This window comes from Desmodus rotundus, chromosome 10, assembly GCF_022682495.2.
Source record: "Desmodus rotundus isolate HL8 chromosome 10, HLdesRot8A.1, whole genome shotgun sequence".
NCBI lineage: Eukaryota > Metazoa > Chordata > Mammalia > Chiroptera > Phyllostomidae > Desmodus > Desmodus rotundus.
The window spans coordinates 95712231-95730219 of record NC_071396.1 but is presented as its reverse complement, the minus strand read 5'-3'; the positions used below and the strand labels follow the sequence as shown (position 1 = coordinate 95730219).

At 44.7% G+C, this 17989-nt stretch overlaps 1 protein-coding gene across 3 annotated transcripts in view; it reads right to left on the bottom strand.

The window, feature by feature from the left end:
* The window catches only part of CTIF (cap binding complex dependent translation initiation factor), a 248131-nt gene that overhangs the window by 36081 nt on the left and 194061 nt on the right, over window positions 1-17989 (bottom strand). For all 3 annotated transcript variants that reach the window (XM_053912424.2, XM_024580202.4, XM_045187688.3), the window contains exon 10: window positions 4120-4275. In XM_053912424.2, coding sequence (XP_053768399.1) covers window positions 4120-4275 — 156 coding nt within the window. The remainder of the gene's footprint in view (window positions 1-4119; window positions 4276-17989) is intronic.

The window sequence follows — 17989 nt, the reverse complement described above, 5'->3', positions numbered from 1 at the left end:
ACTCAGTGTTGTGTGCACTCACAACTAACTGGAAGTCTACTTTTGTCCACTCCTGTATATGTAAAAGACAACAAGTTTGGGAAGGATGTGGAGCAATCAGAACTCTTTGACATGGTTCGTGGGAATGTAAAACGGCACAGCTGCTATGAAAATTCAGCAGGGAGGCCCCTCACACACACACAGAGCTACCACACGAGCCAGCAACCCCACCTCTGTGAATTCATTCAGAAGAACGGAAATCACGATCTGGAAGAGGCATCAGCACCCACGTTCATCGCAGCATTGTTCAGAGTAGTCAAGGTCTGGTAACAAGCTAAGTGTCCACTGACAAACGAATGTATTAAAAAATGTGCTGAGTACGTACAATGGAATACTATTCAGCCTTTAAAAAGAAGGGTGTTCTGACACACGCAACGACACGCACGAATCTGGAAGACATTACGCTAAGTGAAACAAGCCAGTCACAGGATAAATACTACATATTTCTACACAACAGGCATACTCATAGAGGCAAAGAATAGACGGGTGGCTGCCAGAGGCTGGGGGGCAGGGAGAAGCGGGGAGCTGCTAACCCTCGGGGACAAAATTTCAGTTACGCAAGATGAGTAAATTCCAGAGAGCCGTACACACTGTGCCTATAGATAACAGTATTTTGTACACTTCACAATCTGTCAAGAGGGCAGATCACATGTTCAGTGTTTTTACCATAATAAAACATCTAAAAACATTAACAAAATTAAAAAGGGCCTGTGAGGCCAATGCAGCTGTAAACAGGAGGGCAGGGAGACCATGCAGCTTCGGGCCATCAGTAACACTCTTCCATCACCCTGAAAACCATCTTGGCAGGAACCGCTGGCTCTTAAACAAATTAAAGAACTCATTGAAAATGATTCCTCTCTGTCTCTCAAAGAAGGATCTCTGATTGGCAAGTGCTATTTATGGCAAAAACAGGATCGACTCCACAAGGAGTGCTTTGGCCTCCGCCATGTAGCGGGCGCTGGGCTACGCCTGAGAAGTGAATGAGAGTAGCCGCGGCTCTGCTCCCGGGCAGGGAAGCGGTGCGAGCAGGAGCAGGAGCTCCAGGGCTCAGACCTAGATTCCAACAGGATTCTGCTGCCTGCTGGCTGTGTGGCCCTGAGCAAGATGCCTGACCTCTCCATTCTCTGGAAAATGTGGATGATAACATTTATGGTCTGAGTTAAGAGGGAAAAGAATGCAAGACATGCTTTGGACAACCCTGTCCACTGAGCTGTTACTGTAAGGCATACTATAAGGTGACAGGAAAGGATGGAGCTGTAAGGATGGGGTGCTGTGGAGGTGGGGAGGTGGGTCTGTGCCCATGTCAGGACTGAGCAGGAAGGCTTTGGAGTGCAGCTCCAGCCATGTCTTGTTGGAGGGGCTTGGGGTGTGACCTGGATGTCATTTAGTGGGCAGCTGGAACGGTGGGCCTGGGGGTGGTTCTGGCAGTTGGGAGGACTCTGGGGCAGGGTGAGCCCTGCTAATTTAGGACCGGCCACCTGCACGGCCTCAGGGGAAAAGCCGAAACTTTACCAGCACGGTGAGAGGCAGCAGCAGTGCCTTTGGCTTCCAGAAACTTCTTAGAGCTGGCTCCATTTGCTTTGGGTCAGGACTGGGTATGAGTATTTATTTGTGTATGGTAAGGTAGGGGAGGCAACAACTGACTCTTAGAATTCAGGTGTCTCTCTCCTGGATTCTGGGAAGGCACAGGCTCTCCAAAGAGATTGATAAGATCCCCAGGGCAAACCTTTCTGTCCCCATCTTTACTTAGGGTCTTGTTTTAGGAAAGCTGAGTTCTCTATTGGAGAGAGCTCTGGATCGGGAGTTCAGGAGCTCTGGGCCAGGTCTGGCATAGGACTGGCTGGGTGTCCCTGGAACGGCATTCAGCCCCCATGCCCCTTTAAGATTGGGCGTGTGCCCAGGCCCTGAGTCAGACTGGAGGACAACCAGCTCTCTGAGAGCCACCCTGCCCTAGAATAAGGCCCCTGGCATTTCCTTCCACATTCCAACCTAGTTGCCCTAGTGCACTTAGCACCCTCTGCTCACCATGTCTTCCTCCCCAAACCCTGTAGATTAAGCAGCATGATCCTCCTTTGCAAATAAGGTACTGAGGCTCAGGGCAGGTGAATCTCCCCCAGGATGGCACAGATAGACAATGGAAGAGGCAGGATTTGAACCCATGGCTGATGCTCTCAAACCACCTCACCATGAGGCACTAAGCAAGTAGGTTGGAACATGGGGCTCCTGTTTCCTCTTCTGCAAAGTGGTGGAAGCTGTAGATGATTAACTTACTCTTCAGGTTCACCATGAGTATGGCAGGGGTTTGTGTTTGTGACGCCGTCCCAAAGAGGTGAATGCATCAAACAGGTGGGCACCTTCAGGATCTCAACAGAACATTTTGCTACCTCAGGTGGGGTTGGAAGTGTCCCGGCAGCTGAGGCCAGTGCTCGGCCCTGCTTCTTGCTTGGGGGAGCAGGTGACGGCAGTTCTGGGGGTGCCCAAGTCACACAGAAGGAACACGTTGGGACAATCCAGGTTATTGCCCTAGAACAGTGCTGCTTTCTGCCTTAAGGTGGTTGTCAGGGGCTCAGGGCAACTCAGGCAGGCATGGAGGGATCCCAAAGAGGCCATCTGGGCCGGCCTCCTCCCTCCAAGTGGGCGGTGTTTGGATCATCCCCAAAGGGATACAGAAAAGCAAAGCTATGGCCTCTCTTGGTGCTGCACTCTGAGTTTAAGACACTTGGAGAGTGAAATAAAATTGGGAGAGACCACTGCCTGAATCTGAGAAACAAGTCAGAATTCAAGTGCATGTGTTAAGACCATGTTTGGCTGTGCTGAGCGGCAGAGGCCTCTGGCCCTACAGAGCGCCCAGGAGAGGCTGTGCGCTCTGCCCTCCCAGGTGCCTGTGCAGTCTGGAATGAGCACGCTGCTTCCTCACAAATGACTGCTTCAGAACCATTTACAGAGACCCCTCCCTCCTCTTCAATTGTTCTACTACTTTTCTTCCTGGTTCTATCAGCTCCCCAGAGGCCGCTCTGCCTTAGGTCCTGGGGCACGCTGCTGGGGGTGGGAGGGGCCAGCATGTGGGAAGTGTGGGCTGATCCTGGTTCCCATGGAGCGCTGCAAAGAGTCCCATGCTCTCCTGGGACCTTCTCTGACCCAAGCCTCCTGGCTCCCGGGCACTCCTCCACCTCCTCCTTGCTGGCTCCTGTCCTCCCCTCCACCTGCATCCTCTCCCTGGGTGACTGCATCCATCCCCAGCCCTGAGCATCAGGTACACATCAACACTTCACACAACGCTCAGTCGGGGTCCCCAGGCCGACCTCTTCCTCATCTTCAGATGCTTCTACGTGAGCAACGACATGACAGCTCCAAAGGACGACCCACGGGTCACCCAAACAAAACCAACTCCTGGTTTTCGCCGTCGCTCAATTCTCTTCCAGACTCCTCCGTCCCAGACAATGGTGAAATGGCGCCACCGGGCTGGTACCCCAGGAGCCCACAATACTTTCACCTTCTCTACAGCTCACGGCAGCAGGGTCTGCCGGTACTCAGAAATATACTGGGAAATCAAACAGCCCTCCTCACTCACTCAGCTGTGTTCCCACCCACCAGGGAGCTCCCAGCTTCCACAGGTGCCCCTCCCAGTTCTGTCCATGAGGGCAGCCTCCGTGACCTCCCAGAGTGGGTTATCATGCCTGGTAGGAGAAGTCCCCCACGGACTTCTTGCTTCTCAAATGTTTCTTGGTTGTTCTTATTTCTTTTTCAGATGAAATTCAGATGAAATTTATATATATAATTCAACGATAAACCAATCCAGTCCACAGATCCATTCATTCAAATAATGCCTCCTGCAGGCAGGGGTCCAGATTATGAACTCCTGAAGGCTGAAATGCTTTTTTTGGAGGGGGGCTATTTCCCTTTCTGTAAACTCAGTAAGTAAAAACCTGGCTTTAGTAAATGGAAGTGGGGAGGGTGATGCTGCTGTTTACCCAAGGACCACCACTTTGTAACTGTGCACCCCTCAGCTTTCCCGGGGCCTCTGAGCTGAGTTTCCATCACAGACATCGCAGTGCCCGCTCTTAGGGCGGGGCGTCTTACCTCCCTGAGGCAGGTGTAGATGGGGCAGACGAGCACGCGGAACGGCTCGCCAGTGCTGCTGCGCATGGTGCCGAACACCTCGCACAGGAAGGTGATGAAGCCCAGCCAGCGCTCCACGTCCTGCTGCTGTAGCTCCTCCCGCACCGTGAAGTCCTTCTGCGGAGGAACAAGACACCGGCTCAGTCTTCCCAGGGGCTGAGGAGGGGCCTATGCACCACAGGCTCTGCTGTAGGGCCTGCTGTCTAAGGGGCTGGTCAGGGGCAACTGGCGATCCCCTGTTTTCAAGGAGGAAGGGGGTGGGTGACTCATGGCTGGAACATGAATGCTGGGACTCAGGGTGGGCAGCAGGACCACCGTAATCTTTGGCCACAGCACCTGTTCTTCAGTGTCCCTAGACGGGGGCCCCTCAGCCTTGCCTCTCAGCTGACCCCAAAATTGAGATGGGGGAGGAAGATGACACTTTCCCAGAGTCATAACCTCCCATACTCAACTCCCCGTGCCTAAAGTCTCTCCCTTTGCTAACCCCCAAAGGTGCCCTTCACAGAGGGAGGGCAATGGGAACATTGCTGGGTGCATATTAGCAGTGGTTGACTGAGGCCCAGCCCTGGGCTAGAGACAGCTACAGTCCCTGCCTGCAAGGGACCTAGAGGATGGTAGAAAAATTAGAGTCACTCGTGCATTCCTTTACCCTCCTTGAAAGTATGATCGCCCCACTGCGTGCCAGGCACTGCATTAAGGCTAAGATAAGACTTGTTAGCTCATAGCTATGATACAAGAGAAGGTATTAAGAGCCATTGGGAACTCCAGGTAGAGGGACATTGGGAGCTCACATTTATTTAGCCAGAGAATTTTCATTTCAATTTCAAAGAGAAAAAAAATTCTACAAATAGCTGTGAAGGAAAAAAAAAAAGCACCCTAGATTTCTTACAAAGGAATGGTATTATTGTCCTTTTATACTTGATGTTAAAATTCAGACATTGAGGCAACATCTTCATTTGCTTGAGGATAAAAGAACACACTTAGTTATGAGTGCAAGCAAGAGAAAGAATCTTACATAAGCAAATGTTTTTGAAAATCCCACCCACGTGCTTGTCTTTAAAAAAACAAAACCTAAATGGTACAGCTGCCATGGAAAGCAGTGTGGCGGTCCCTCAGTCATTAAAAATAGAATCACAATATGATCCAACCATTTCACTTCTGGGTACACATGCAAAAGAACGGAAGGTAGGGTCTTGAGGAGATATTTGCACATCCACGTTCCCAGCAGCAGTATTGACAGGGCCCAAGAGGTGAAAGCTGCCCGTGTCCATCGCTGGATGAATGATAAAAAGTGGTCGGTTTGCACAATGGAGTATTATTCAGCCTTAAAAAGGGACGGGATTCTGACACATGATACAGCATGGGTGATGAGGACACTATGCTCAGTGAATAAGCCAGTCACAAAAGGACAAACGCTGTATATTCCAAGAGGCATCTAGAGTAGTTAAAATCATAGCAACGGAAAGTAGAGCGGGAGTTGCCGGGAGGTGGGGAGAGGGGGCCATGGGTTAAAGTTTCAGTTTTTGGCAAGATGAAAAAGTTTTGGACCTGGGTCCAAAACAATGTGACTTATACTTAACATGACTGAACTGTGTATGTATCAATGGTTGAGATGGTAAACTTCATGTTATACATTTTTTTCTTTTCACCACAATTAAAAGTAATGAAAAATTTGGAAACTGTCTTGAATGCATGCTCCAACCAACACAATGTATGGCTCCGCTTCAAGGAAATCATGGTCTCGAAGGACCAGGAGTGAAAACTGAAGGTAGGCAACCTTCAGGGCTTATGACGTGAAGTCAAAGTAAGTAATTTGAATTGTGGTTATAAGACTGAAGCAAAAGCCCGAAATAATCCTTGAAACAGAGGATGTTTAATTTCTAAATGTAATTTGAATAAGAAGTTCATAATAGTGTGACTTAATCTAAGATTAAATTACTAAAGACCGATAAACACTGGGTGGAGAGGGGCAGAAGATCGTAATGCGCACAGCATTTCACAGTTCAGACTGAAAGGTTTCACAAGTTATTGCTTCTTTCCTAAGTTTGATAATCAGAGAAATAGGAATTAAAGTATGCCTTTAAAAACATGAAAGTAAGCACGCGTAACCACGAGCAGAACTGAAAACAAGACAGAGAAAATAAATGGATGAGCAAACTAATTGTGGGCAAATGACGTTAAAGCACTAGTAAAGTCAAAGTAGTTTTCAAGATTACGATCATTAAATAACATTAAAAGGTTATTTACATTGACAAAAATACAACCCATAATAGATAACATAAAGCATCACACACTGCACAGCACAGACTCAAAATAGAGTTACTGGGAAATACAACCACTAGCATTCTATGACTGATTACATTTACAAAAATTAATTACCTGGCTCACTTACGTAATGCGATTAATAAGACTCCATTGAAACTAGCCTCATTGTAAGTTGTGATTCTACTATGGATTTGAAAATACAGAAATTCTACAGGTTGCATACTTGGACTGAGAATTAAGAACAATGAAAAAAATAGCCAATTATCAATCAGACCAGGTAATGAAGCCTAGATTAGAATTGCTACTGCATATTGATTTAAACCATTGTTCTTAAAATTCTGTAAATTTCTATACTTAGTCATTGGTTAATTTCTTTTTCTAACCAAAAGATGTCCATTTCTTGCCCAAAATGAACTGTGCTTTTTGGGGGCAGAAATTGATTAGCAGATGAAAGTATCTTGTCCAGAAAGTATCCAGCCAGGCACTATGAAAAAGAGATATTTATACAAGAAAAATAGAGACAAGATACAAGAAACATCGTACACAGGACAATTATACCTTAGTCCCCTTCAAAGTAGGCACCTTGGGACCTCCCACAGTTCTCCCGGAGTCTCTTCCACTGTTCAAAACACTTTGCAAAATCCTTTGTTGGAATCACCATCAGCTGACCCATTGTATTTTCCTCAATCTCATCTATGGTTTGAAATCTCTTCCCTTTCAAAGATGATTTCAGTTTTGGGAAAAGCCAGAAGTTGCAGTGTGCCAAACCTGGATGTAGGAGGGCTGAGTCACCTCGGTGATTTGATGTTTCCCCCCCTAAATTTTGCATGAGACGTGACACATAATGCATAAGCGGCCACGTTGTCATGATGAAGCTGCCAATCACCAATTGTCCATGGCTGTGGTCATTTTTGTCATATTGCATCTCTCAACTGATGAAGAACATTGAGGTAGTACTCCTTATTAAGTGTTTGGCCTGGAGGGGTGTAGTTGTGATGGACAACACCTTCCCAATCAAAAAACATCGTTAACATGGTCTTCACCTTGATGAGGCTTTGCTGCACCTCCTTCGGGCATGAAGAACCAGGCGACTTCCACTGGGATGAGTGGGCCTTCGTTTCCGCATCATAGCCGTAGACACATGATTCATCTCTGGTTATGACCTTCTTGAGGAACTCTGGTTCATTGGTAGAAGTTTGAATCAAAGTCATTAGCAACTGCAGCACGATGTTCCTTCTGCTCTGGTAGCAAAAGCCGTGGAATGAATTTTGCCATGATGTGTTTCATGTCAAGATCCCTCATCAAAACCTAGGACACTAGTTTTTGGAATCCCCAGATCAGCTTCTGGTTCCTGCACTGTCAGTCACTGATCTTTGTTGACTGCAGCTGTACACGTTCAACATTCTCAGGTGTTCTGCTTGTTGCAGGACTTGCAGAATGTGGATCACTTTCAACAGGTTCTCGACCATCTTTGAAGCATCTGTGCCTCACTTTTATTTCTGCTGCGCTCATTGCATCATCCTCGAAAGTCTTCTGAATCATCTGAATGGTTTCACAGAAGAATGTTCAAGCTTAATGCAAAATTTGATGCAGATTCATTGCTCTACTTGCTCAGTCATTTTGAATGCAATGGCCACACAATTCACAGTAATCACTCAACAGCATCTATCGCCCCCACTGACTAGTACAGTGAAGTCGTCATTCATTATCAGATGCACAGTTCAAAACACTGGTAATCAGGAAGCTCACAGAATTGGTTGAATTTGGTCACAAATTAGATGAAAAAATGAAGGCTATGCTAAGAGAAACAAAGGAAAATGTACAGGGAACCAATAGCGATGGGAAGGAAACTGGAACTCAAAACAACGGTGTGGACCAGAAGGAAGAAAGAAACATCCAACCAGAAAAGAATGAAGAAACAAGAACTCGGAAAAATGAGGAGAGGCTTAGGAACCGCCAGAACACCTTTAAATGTCCCAACATCTGAATTATAGGGGTGCCAGAAGGAGAAGAGGAAGAGCAAAAACTTGAAAACTCATTTGAACAAATAATGAAGGAGAACTTCCCTAATCTGGCAAAGGAAATAGACTTCCAGGAAGTCCAGGAAGCTCAGAGAGTCCCAAAGAAGCTGGACCCAAGAAGGAACACACCAAGGCACATCATAATTACATTACCCAAGATTAAATAGAAGGAGAGAATCTTAGAAGCAGCAAGAGAAAAGGACACAGCTACCTACAAAGGAGTTCCCATAAGACTGTCAGCTGATTTCTTGAAAGAGACCTTATAGGCAAGAAGGGGCTGGAAAGAAGTATTCCAAGTCATGAAAGGCAAGGACCTACATCCCAGATTGCTCTATCCAGCAAAGCTTTCATTCAGAATGGAAGGGCAGATAAAGTGCTTCTCAGATAAGGTCAAGTTAAAGGAGTTCATCATCACCAAGCCATTATTATATGAAATGTTAAATGGATTTATATAAGAAAAAGAAGATAAAAAATATGAACAGTAAAAATGATAGCAAACTCACAGTTATTAACAATCACACCTAAAACAAAAACAAAAGCAAACTAAGCAAACAACTAGAACAGGAAGAGAACCACAGAAATGGAGATCACATGGAGGGTTATCAACAGGGGAGTGGGAGGGGGAGAGAGGGGAAAAAGGTACAGAGAATAATAGCATAAATGGTAGGCGGAAAATAGACAGGGGGAGGGTAAGAATAGTATAGGAAATGTAGAAGCCAAATAACTTATATATATGACCCATGGACATGAACTAAAGGGAGGGAATGTGGGAGGGAGGGGGTGTGCAGGATGGAGTGGAGTGAAGGGGGGGAAATGGGACAACTGTAATAGCATAATCAATAAATGTATTTTTAAAAAGATACTTAAAAAAAGTCTACCCAGGAATCACTTTCTTTAAAAATAAATAAAGTTAGAGTATTATTATTTTATAAACACATAAGAAAGGTGGTGAAGTTGATTGGTGTAAGTGGACTTGTGAAATATTCTAAATCAAACACTTCTTAGAACACATACTAAAAGAAGAATATTAAAGGAGACCTGTTCACTATTCTCAGAAATTTCACCAAAGATCAAATAAGGCCCCCTTAACAACTTGTATCTGAAGAGAATAGCTTTTTAACCAACTTGACTGGACTAAATTTACTACATTAGTAAAAACTAAGACCATCATTGTACAGGGTATATGCTAATAAAACTCTCAAACACTGACTATACATCTATATAGACATATGGACATATATGGTATTTGGCTATGTCATTTTTCTTGATATAGTTTGATAGCTATAAAATTGTCATATAATTTAAGGACCTTACCACTTCAGAGACCTGCATGGGAAAAAGAAAAATGTATGATTTTTTAAAAGTTTTTTTTATTTTTAGAAAGAAGGGAAGGGAGGGAGAAAGAGAGGTAGAGAAACATCGATGTGTGAGAGAAACAATCAGTTGCCTCTCGCATGCCCACAACTGGGGACCTGGCCTGCAACCCAGGCATGTGCCCTGACTGGGAATCAAACTAGCGACCTTTCAGTTCCCAGGCCAGCACTCAGTCCACTGAGCCACACCAGCCAGGCCAAAAAATACATGACTTTTATTTAGCAGTTAAATATTTTCCCTAAATAGTTTACATATTTACCTCCTTCAAAATGTGTAGAAAGTTTTTAAAATCTTCAATAATATAGCAATGTTCTTGTATTCTAATTTCTGTTATATTTTCAAATTTTGGTAATGCCTGACTTTATATATTCTTTTTCATCTTTCAGATAATTCATTCTAGATAAAAATTTCCCTCTTTAACTATTCAAGAAAAAAAAAGGCCCTTTCTCACACAGCCTGTCACTTCTAGTCTCATTTATACTGAAAATTCTAGGCCAAAATGGCCAGCAACAGAGTTTCACAACCAACGGAATTTTTAACTCGTAGAGGCTATAATTTGACGTGCATTGGACATTTTGTTAATCTTGATTTTAATCTACTTAGAAAAGTAACTAGGGTTTGCTATTTTGGGGCTGTATGTCTTAAGAACCAAAAAAGAACAATATGTGTTTTATGTTAAGTTTTGCCCTTGGATTTCTTTGTGTGTGCACTGTTAAAATGTGTTACAACCCGCTACCTTTCATTTTAACTAAACGTTTAAGCAGCAAACATCACCTTTTAGGAAGAATTACATTTTACATGTTTCTTTATATATAATGTTTGGAATGCCTAGAATTCATACTTCAAAAAGTATAATACTTGCTGTCAGGGAAACGGGGAATCAAGTTTCCTTGGCTTCCTTTCTAGCCTAGAAAAGGCTTGTGACCAGAGGTTACTAGCCATCAATAGTAATCTTACCTAAACTAGTTGAAAGCCAGAGAGTGTCTTATGGACCATAATTAAAAATATCATTTCATCTTGCCACTCAGTTTTCTCTCCTTACCTGGAACCATTCTAAACCATTTAGAATGTGTTTTCTGGGTTTTCAGAGCATGGAAATGAGATTTTTACTCTAAACGAGAATGCTACTCTCTTCTAAAGCATCCTAAGCCATTCCATGGAGTAGGTAACCCTAAATGTCAAAGGATTTAAGTTTAACTTTAGAACCATGTTTTATAGTCCAAAAAAAGTAATAAGTAAAATCTTAAAAAAGTATTTATTTATTTATTTTTAGAGTGAGGGGAAGGGAGGGAGAGAGAGAGGGAGAGAAACATTGATGTGAGAGAGAAACATTGATCCGTTGCCTCTCGTTTGCCTCCTGACCAGGGACTGAACCCGCAACATAGGCACGTGCCCCACCCGGAAATTGAACCAGTGACCCTTCGCTTTACAGGATGATTCCCACCCCACTGAGCCACAGCTGTCAGGGTAACAAAGTGGAATTTGATTGTGAGGCTATAGCTACACAGAAGTCTTTATCCTGCAATTGTGATACAAGACATGGTGGGTAACAATTTTCTAGTTGCCTAATACACTACAATGGAGTTTTTTATTAAGTTAAAATGTGAAATAAAGAGTTTCAAAAAGTAAAAAAAAAAGGTCAATTACTTGGATGTTTAAAAGATGTTCTCCTAAAGAAAGTTGAAATAAAGATGCAATCAAATATATGATAATAGATTATTCAGGAAATAAAGAGCTATAAAAACTTGTGGGATGTGGTCAAAGCTATGCTAAAAGGTAAATTTATAGTCTTAACCATTTTAGCTATTAAAAAAAGGAAGCAAATATATCATCTAAACCTATGCTGTCCAAAATGATAGCTACTAGCCACATGTGGCTACTGAGTGCTCAAAATCTGGATATACAAACTGAGATATGCTGTAAGGTATAATAGATACTAGTTTTTTTCCCTGGCTGGTGTGGCTCAGTGGATTGAGTGCCAGCCTTGGAACCAAAGGGCCACTAGTTCGAATACCAGTCAGGGCATATTCCTGGGTTGCAGGCCAGGTCCCCAATAGGAGGCATGTGAGAGGCAACCACACATTGATGTTTCTCTCCTTCTCTTTCTCTCTCCCTTCCCCTATCTCTAAAAATAAATCTTAAAAATATATAGAAAAGTAGATACTAGTTTTGAAGACTTAGTATAAAAAATAATGTAAAATGTCTCATTACTTTTAAAATATTCATTACATGTTAAAATTTTGGATGTACTGGGTAAAGTAAAATACATTATTAAATTTAGGACATAGTACAGATAAAGCGAGAAATTAATTAATTAGAAAATAGAGAAAGGAAATTATATATAAAATCAAGAAATAGAAGTAAAATTAGAAATGCCAACAAAATATGGAAACAGATATAGAGTAGATAAAAGCATAATATACACTACTTATAACTCTATGCTGATGATTTGGGAAAAAAATGATGAAATGGGTGATTAAAGAAATAACTATACCAAACTTTACTAAAAAAGAAATAAAAAGCAAGAAAAGACTAAAGATTATAAAACAAAACAAAAAGTTCTGAAAGAATGATGAGGTCTCTAAAGTTATGGGGTTTTTTTAGTTAAGTTGATTCAAATTTTTAAAAACTAGATACCCTGCTCTGCTATGTAAACTGATTCTGAACATATATAAACGATACTCTTTTCCAGTTTCCTATTGGCAAAATCTCGTCATGGTAGTAAATTACAAATAAGAAAGTCTATGGCTAATTCCTCTAATGTGAGTAGATGTGAAAGTTCTAAATGAAATGCTAACAAATAGATCCACTATAATCAAGGAGATTTTTATCCCAAAAAGGCAAGCATGATTTAGTATCAGGAAATCTATAAACATAATATATTACATCAATAGGCCTGATTAAAAAACAGCAGAAACATCCATGACCCTTGGAAGGAAGGAGATAAAATGATTTAACATGATTACGTATAAGCAAAACCCGGGAGAATTCTCTAAAACAGATTAGAATTAATCATGGAGTTTGGGAACTAACTAATTACTTAATAATAGTATTTAAATACAAAATTAATACACAAACATTAACAGCTTTTCTATGATAGGATTAATCAGGGAGATATTTTAATGCACAAAGGCTCATTTAGTAAAGCAATATGAATTCTTCAGTGACATTAAGAAATGCACAAGATTTCTATGAAGAAAATTGCAAAACTGAGCTGAGAGATTTAAGAGAAAGTCTTAAATGAGTGAAGAAAGACAGTATTCCTTAATGGGTAGGCAGCACTGTGAAGGTGGCCATTCTTGAAATGATTCACAGGTTCAATGCCAACTTGTACTCCACATTCCAATGGGAACTTTGGAGGGGAAAGGGGAATGGAGACTTGAACAAAAATAATCCTAAAAGCAACTTGAAAGAACCATGGGGGAGATAGCTAAAAACAAAGCAAAACAAAATGGTAAAGAGCTATGTTACTTTCACCTGTCCGAAAGCTTTCGGAATCACAAGAGTGTGGAACTGATGCAGGATGGACAGCTAGACCAGAGAGCCTAGAAACGAATTGGGCATTCATCAGGGTTTATGACATGGTCCCTGCAGAACCGCCAATCAGCGGCGAAGGAAGCATTATTCACTACAGCACTGGTACGGGGACAGCTGTCTAAGTGGGGTGGGGGGGTGGGAAGGGGAAGGGTAATTTAGAGCCTCCCTTCACACTGGGTCCTCAGATTAATTCCAGATGGAATAAAGAGGTACACGTTAAAAAAAAAAAAAGACAAACCGTAAGAACGCGAATAAAATTAAATCGAGTATTTATCAAACATCTCGATGGAGAAGGGCTTTCTACATTAACACAATAGAGGAAAGCATCAACATATTACAAACACTTTTACAAGGCAATTAATATTCTGGAGAAAAGTACCTGCAATAAGTGTGACAAAGGGTAAAGGTAAAGGGCATTAAAAGGTAATTCATGTGTCAAAACATAAATTGCTGATAAATATATGAAAATGAACTAATTAAATCTCAGTAGCAATCAAATGAATGAAAATACCATCACCCCCCCATCCACGCTGTATTATCAAAACTGAAAAATGGTAACTGTCAGTGCTGGCGAGGATGCAGTGAAACAGGAACTCTCATATATGGAGAGTGAAATTGATATCACTTTCCTGAAAAACTTAAAATAAGCTTTCTAAGAGTGTTCTTATTGTTTGACCCAGTAATTGCACCTCTGGATAATTACCATAAGGAAATAATTAAAAATAACCGGAAAAATAAGCTTAATGCACACAATAATTCAACAACCCAAGCATCCAACAATAGGGGAATGATTAAGTGATGATTCATGCACCCATTAAAAATTATATCTGTGAAAAGTTTATAATAGCATGGAAAAAATGGCTATATAATGCTAAGTAACCCCCCCCCCAAAATTGTATGTATTCTATAATCTTATCCTTGAATACATTTTTTAAAAAAGATGAGGACTATCCAGTATTGGCAGCAATTATTTCTCAATAGTGGAATTATGGGTAAACTTTATTTTTTAACCTTTTTTTTTGAATTTCTTTACTCTCCTGTGAACATTTCTTTTTATAATCAGAAAAACAGCTAGTTAAAAAGAAATTGGCGGGCTGTGACCCTTTTCCTTAGTTTAGTTCTTCTTTTTTTTTTTTTAAATAGGACAGCGGAACTCTTGGAGAGTGACCTGCCAACTAGTGCAGATTCTCACTAAAAGGGTGGCAAAATGGGCTGTGAACATGCCAGCCAAGAGGCCACCAAAACCCAGCCTGTGTGTCTCCTCTGGGCACACACATTGTAGGTTGCCAGCTTTTCCTCTGCAACAAGGAGCTCTTTTCTGCCAACTGAAACCCGCCATCCCTTGGGCCCCCAGCTCTGCCTCAAACTCAGTCTCCTGCATCCAGAACCAGAGAGGGGCCTCAGCTTGGTGGCAACCATTTCAAAGTCTGGTATTTGGCTCCAGCTCCTCATCTCACTGGCAGGCTCCCTCCCAGCAACCCCCAGTGCCGTTCCCCAAACTTTTAAGGCTACCATTTAAGCCCCGTTTCCTGCCTAAAACTATTTATTGACGTACTGCTATTTCCTGCACTGGCCACATCAATAAGCCCTGAAAGCCATTCAGTGTCTCAGGTTTCTCAAGGCATTCTGGGAAATTCTTCCTGCTCTGGATAACCACATGAACTCTGGCATGATCAAGTCCTGTGGTCAAGCCAAAAACAGCTGCCTTCAGGCAGAGGGGGAAAACACCCCCAGCCCTGGCGACGGCCAGCAGCCGCAGCAGGGGGATGCTGCCCTGAGACAGGGGAGGGTCACTCGCAAGGACCCCAGTGTATTCTGACGCCTCCTGAGGTAGACGGGCAGTGCCACAACCCCTGCAAACCCAGCATTATTTCCTCCTCTTTCTTTTAAAATGCATGACTAAGGGCACTTTGCCCATCCACACTCCACACCCCTGGTGACTCTGGTTTGTTTCTGTGCAGAGAGGTGGCTGCTGCCACCATCGCCCCCGTGGGAAGGAGAAGCACACTTTTATTTACTGCTGGCAGGAAGTGTCTTTTTCCTTGAAAAATCAGGATGGGATGTTGGAGGGATGGGTACGGGGGGCTGGGGACAGCCCAGGAGCACACCCACGGTGGGCAGCATCATGGAAGAATAACCCCGGCCTTGGCGTCAGTCTGACCAAGTCAGACAGACCTCCTTGTCTGCAAGGAGTCACACGTGAAATGTACCTGGCACACAGTAGGTGTTTAACAAATGACAGAGGGGCCTCCTGGCCATTGTATCCTGAGTCAATCCGTCTGCCAAAGCCAGCCCCGGACCTGGCCACCCCTCCTCCTAGCAGGCTGTACGTGTGCAGTCCCAGCCGAGGGGCAGCCTGCCAGGCTGCACTCACAGCGGGCCCTCACAGCCACATCGTGGTCCCAGCTGCCAGCCTTGGCTCAGTCCTTCTGGGCCCTGAGGCCTGGCGCTGGGGACTCAGCTGTACCTCGATTCTGGGACAGCAAGAATCTGACCTAGAGGTCACTCCAGCTCTGGCAATAGTTTGCTGTGGTTCCCCATCCCATCTGGAGGAAGAAGGCATCTCGGAGGCTGGAGTGAGCATGACATTGGTTGCTTGCCTTGGGTCCTGATGTCCACTGGGCCCTGCACTGCTCCCTGCCTTTAGGCGTGTCCTTTTCCACTTTGGGCTGGGCCCTTCCCCGAGTGTCCCTGACCTCCCCGCCCATGGCACAGACACCTGCCCATGCAATGCCAAAGCCCTCCCCATTCTGCCGCTTCACTCTGCCAGCCCCGGACACTGTTAGCGCCCTCAGCTGTGAGGGACAGAAGCCCTCCCAAACTTGTTTAAGCACACAGTGCCTGAGCTGGCTTATGTGAGGAAGGGGTGGGACCAAGGACACAGCTGGTGCACAGGACTCAAAAAATGATGCCAGGGCTGGCCTGCTCCACTTTTGCCTCTGCCTATCTTGGCTTCATGCATGTTGACCACTTTCTCTCCTGCCAAGGATGGCTGTCAGTAGCTCCCAGTCTCCATCATAATGGCTCCTGAGCCAAAGGAAGACAGACCCTCCTCCACGCATCCCTATCCCCGCAACTGCTGCCCCACTGGGTCTGACCCAGAAATCTCAGGGAAGGATTCTGACTGGCCTTGCTCATCACATGATCATCCCTCAGACCAATCACTATGGACCTGGAGATGGGCTTCCCATGGGATTTGCCAGACCCAAGTCATGTGACTAGTTCTGTGGCAAGGCACATGGGGCCCTGTGACAGATCCCCAGATCACAAACAGAGACAACAGCAGCCCACTGCAAACACGGACCCTGACCTGGGACCGTCCATGTGGCTTTCACGTGAGCCTAATGCTCTCCTGAGCCTCATGTCTATGCCCTACGTGCTGGGGGTGACGCCAGCCCTTTGTGCCCCACCAAAAAGAATGAAGAGAGATGATCTTGAATCTACTCTAAAAATAGCCATGAAAATCATGTCCCAAATGCCAGCCCTTTATTATTTATATTTTAAAAAAATCACTGGGGACATTCTCTGCGACCGATGGTTCACGGCACTGTGGCCGAGAATGCACTCTTTTTGGCACTTGGCTCCAGGTCAAGGGAGCACACGGTGGCTGGAAACTCCCATCAGCCAGTTCCAGTTGAATCTAGACTATTCTGGAGACATTTTCCAAGTTTCCCAGAGTGTGAGCACTCAGAATATTTCTGAGTTGGCAAAATCAGGTCAGGTAAGCTCAGCTCTGCTGATCCGTGGGGTTGCGGGTGGGGGAGGCACTGGGATGGGTGGGGGTGAAGCTGAGAAGTTGGGCTCATTCAGTGGGAATTCTGTCTCACACTTATGCAGGCGTGAAGCCTCATTTTCAGGCAAGGGGGAGCCAGCACCTGCTGTGGCTGTGGCCTTGAAAAGCCCTCAGAAGAGGCTCAAAGTTTACCTTTCAGTCTGACAAGAAGAGAGGGCTGGACTGCCTGCTTTATTTAGCCTCAGGAACACACCTAAAAGTACCACTTGCCAGGGGCAGGTGAATAGGCTCGCTGAAGTCCACCGAGCTGGGGCAGCTCTGAGTAACCAGGTACTTAGCAGACTATGCTGGTACTACACCCTGACCTCACCGGCTGTTCGCCCGCTTTTTGTGGCTGGAACTCCACCACACATTTACACAGCATTTTTCCAGGTGCTCCCCACAGGCGTTTCCGGCTCTCCCCCACACTGGAGGACAAGGTCTAGGGGTCTGACCAGCCTTCTGAGGCTGGTAGGGCTGGCATCCAGGTCTCTGATTCTGTCTGCTTCTGGAGCCTTTTCTCCCAGCAAAACACCTGCCACACAGGTGTCCTGTTTGAAAAGGCCCAGGTATAGGTGGGACAGCTGCCTGCCTCTGCCCTGCACTTCCCTTTGGGCTGCCCCAGGCCAGAGGGACCAGCTGTCAGCTCTGCAGAGTGGGAATCCTTCCTGCCTGGTGGCCAGCCAGCCCACAGTAGCTGTGCCCCAGGGTCTGGCCCCACACAGGTAGGTCTAATCCATTATACAGAGCTCTCTGTGGGGAGGGTGTGTGTGGTCACTATGGCCTCAGCTCCAGGAGCAAGATGACTGCAACACAAAAGGGCCCGTTGCTGGCTGTGCCTCCATGTCCTCATCTGTGAAAT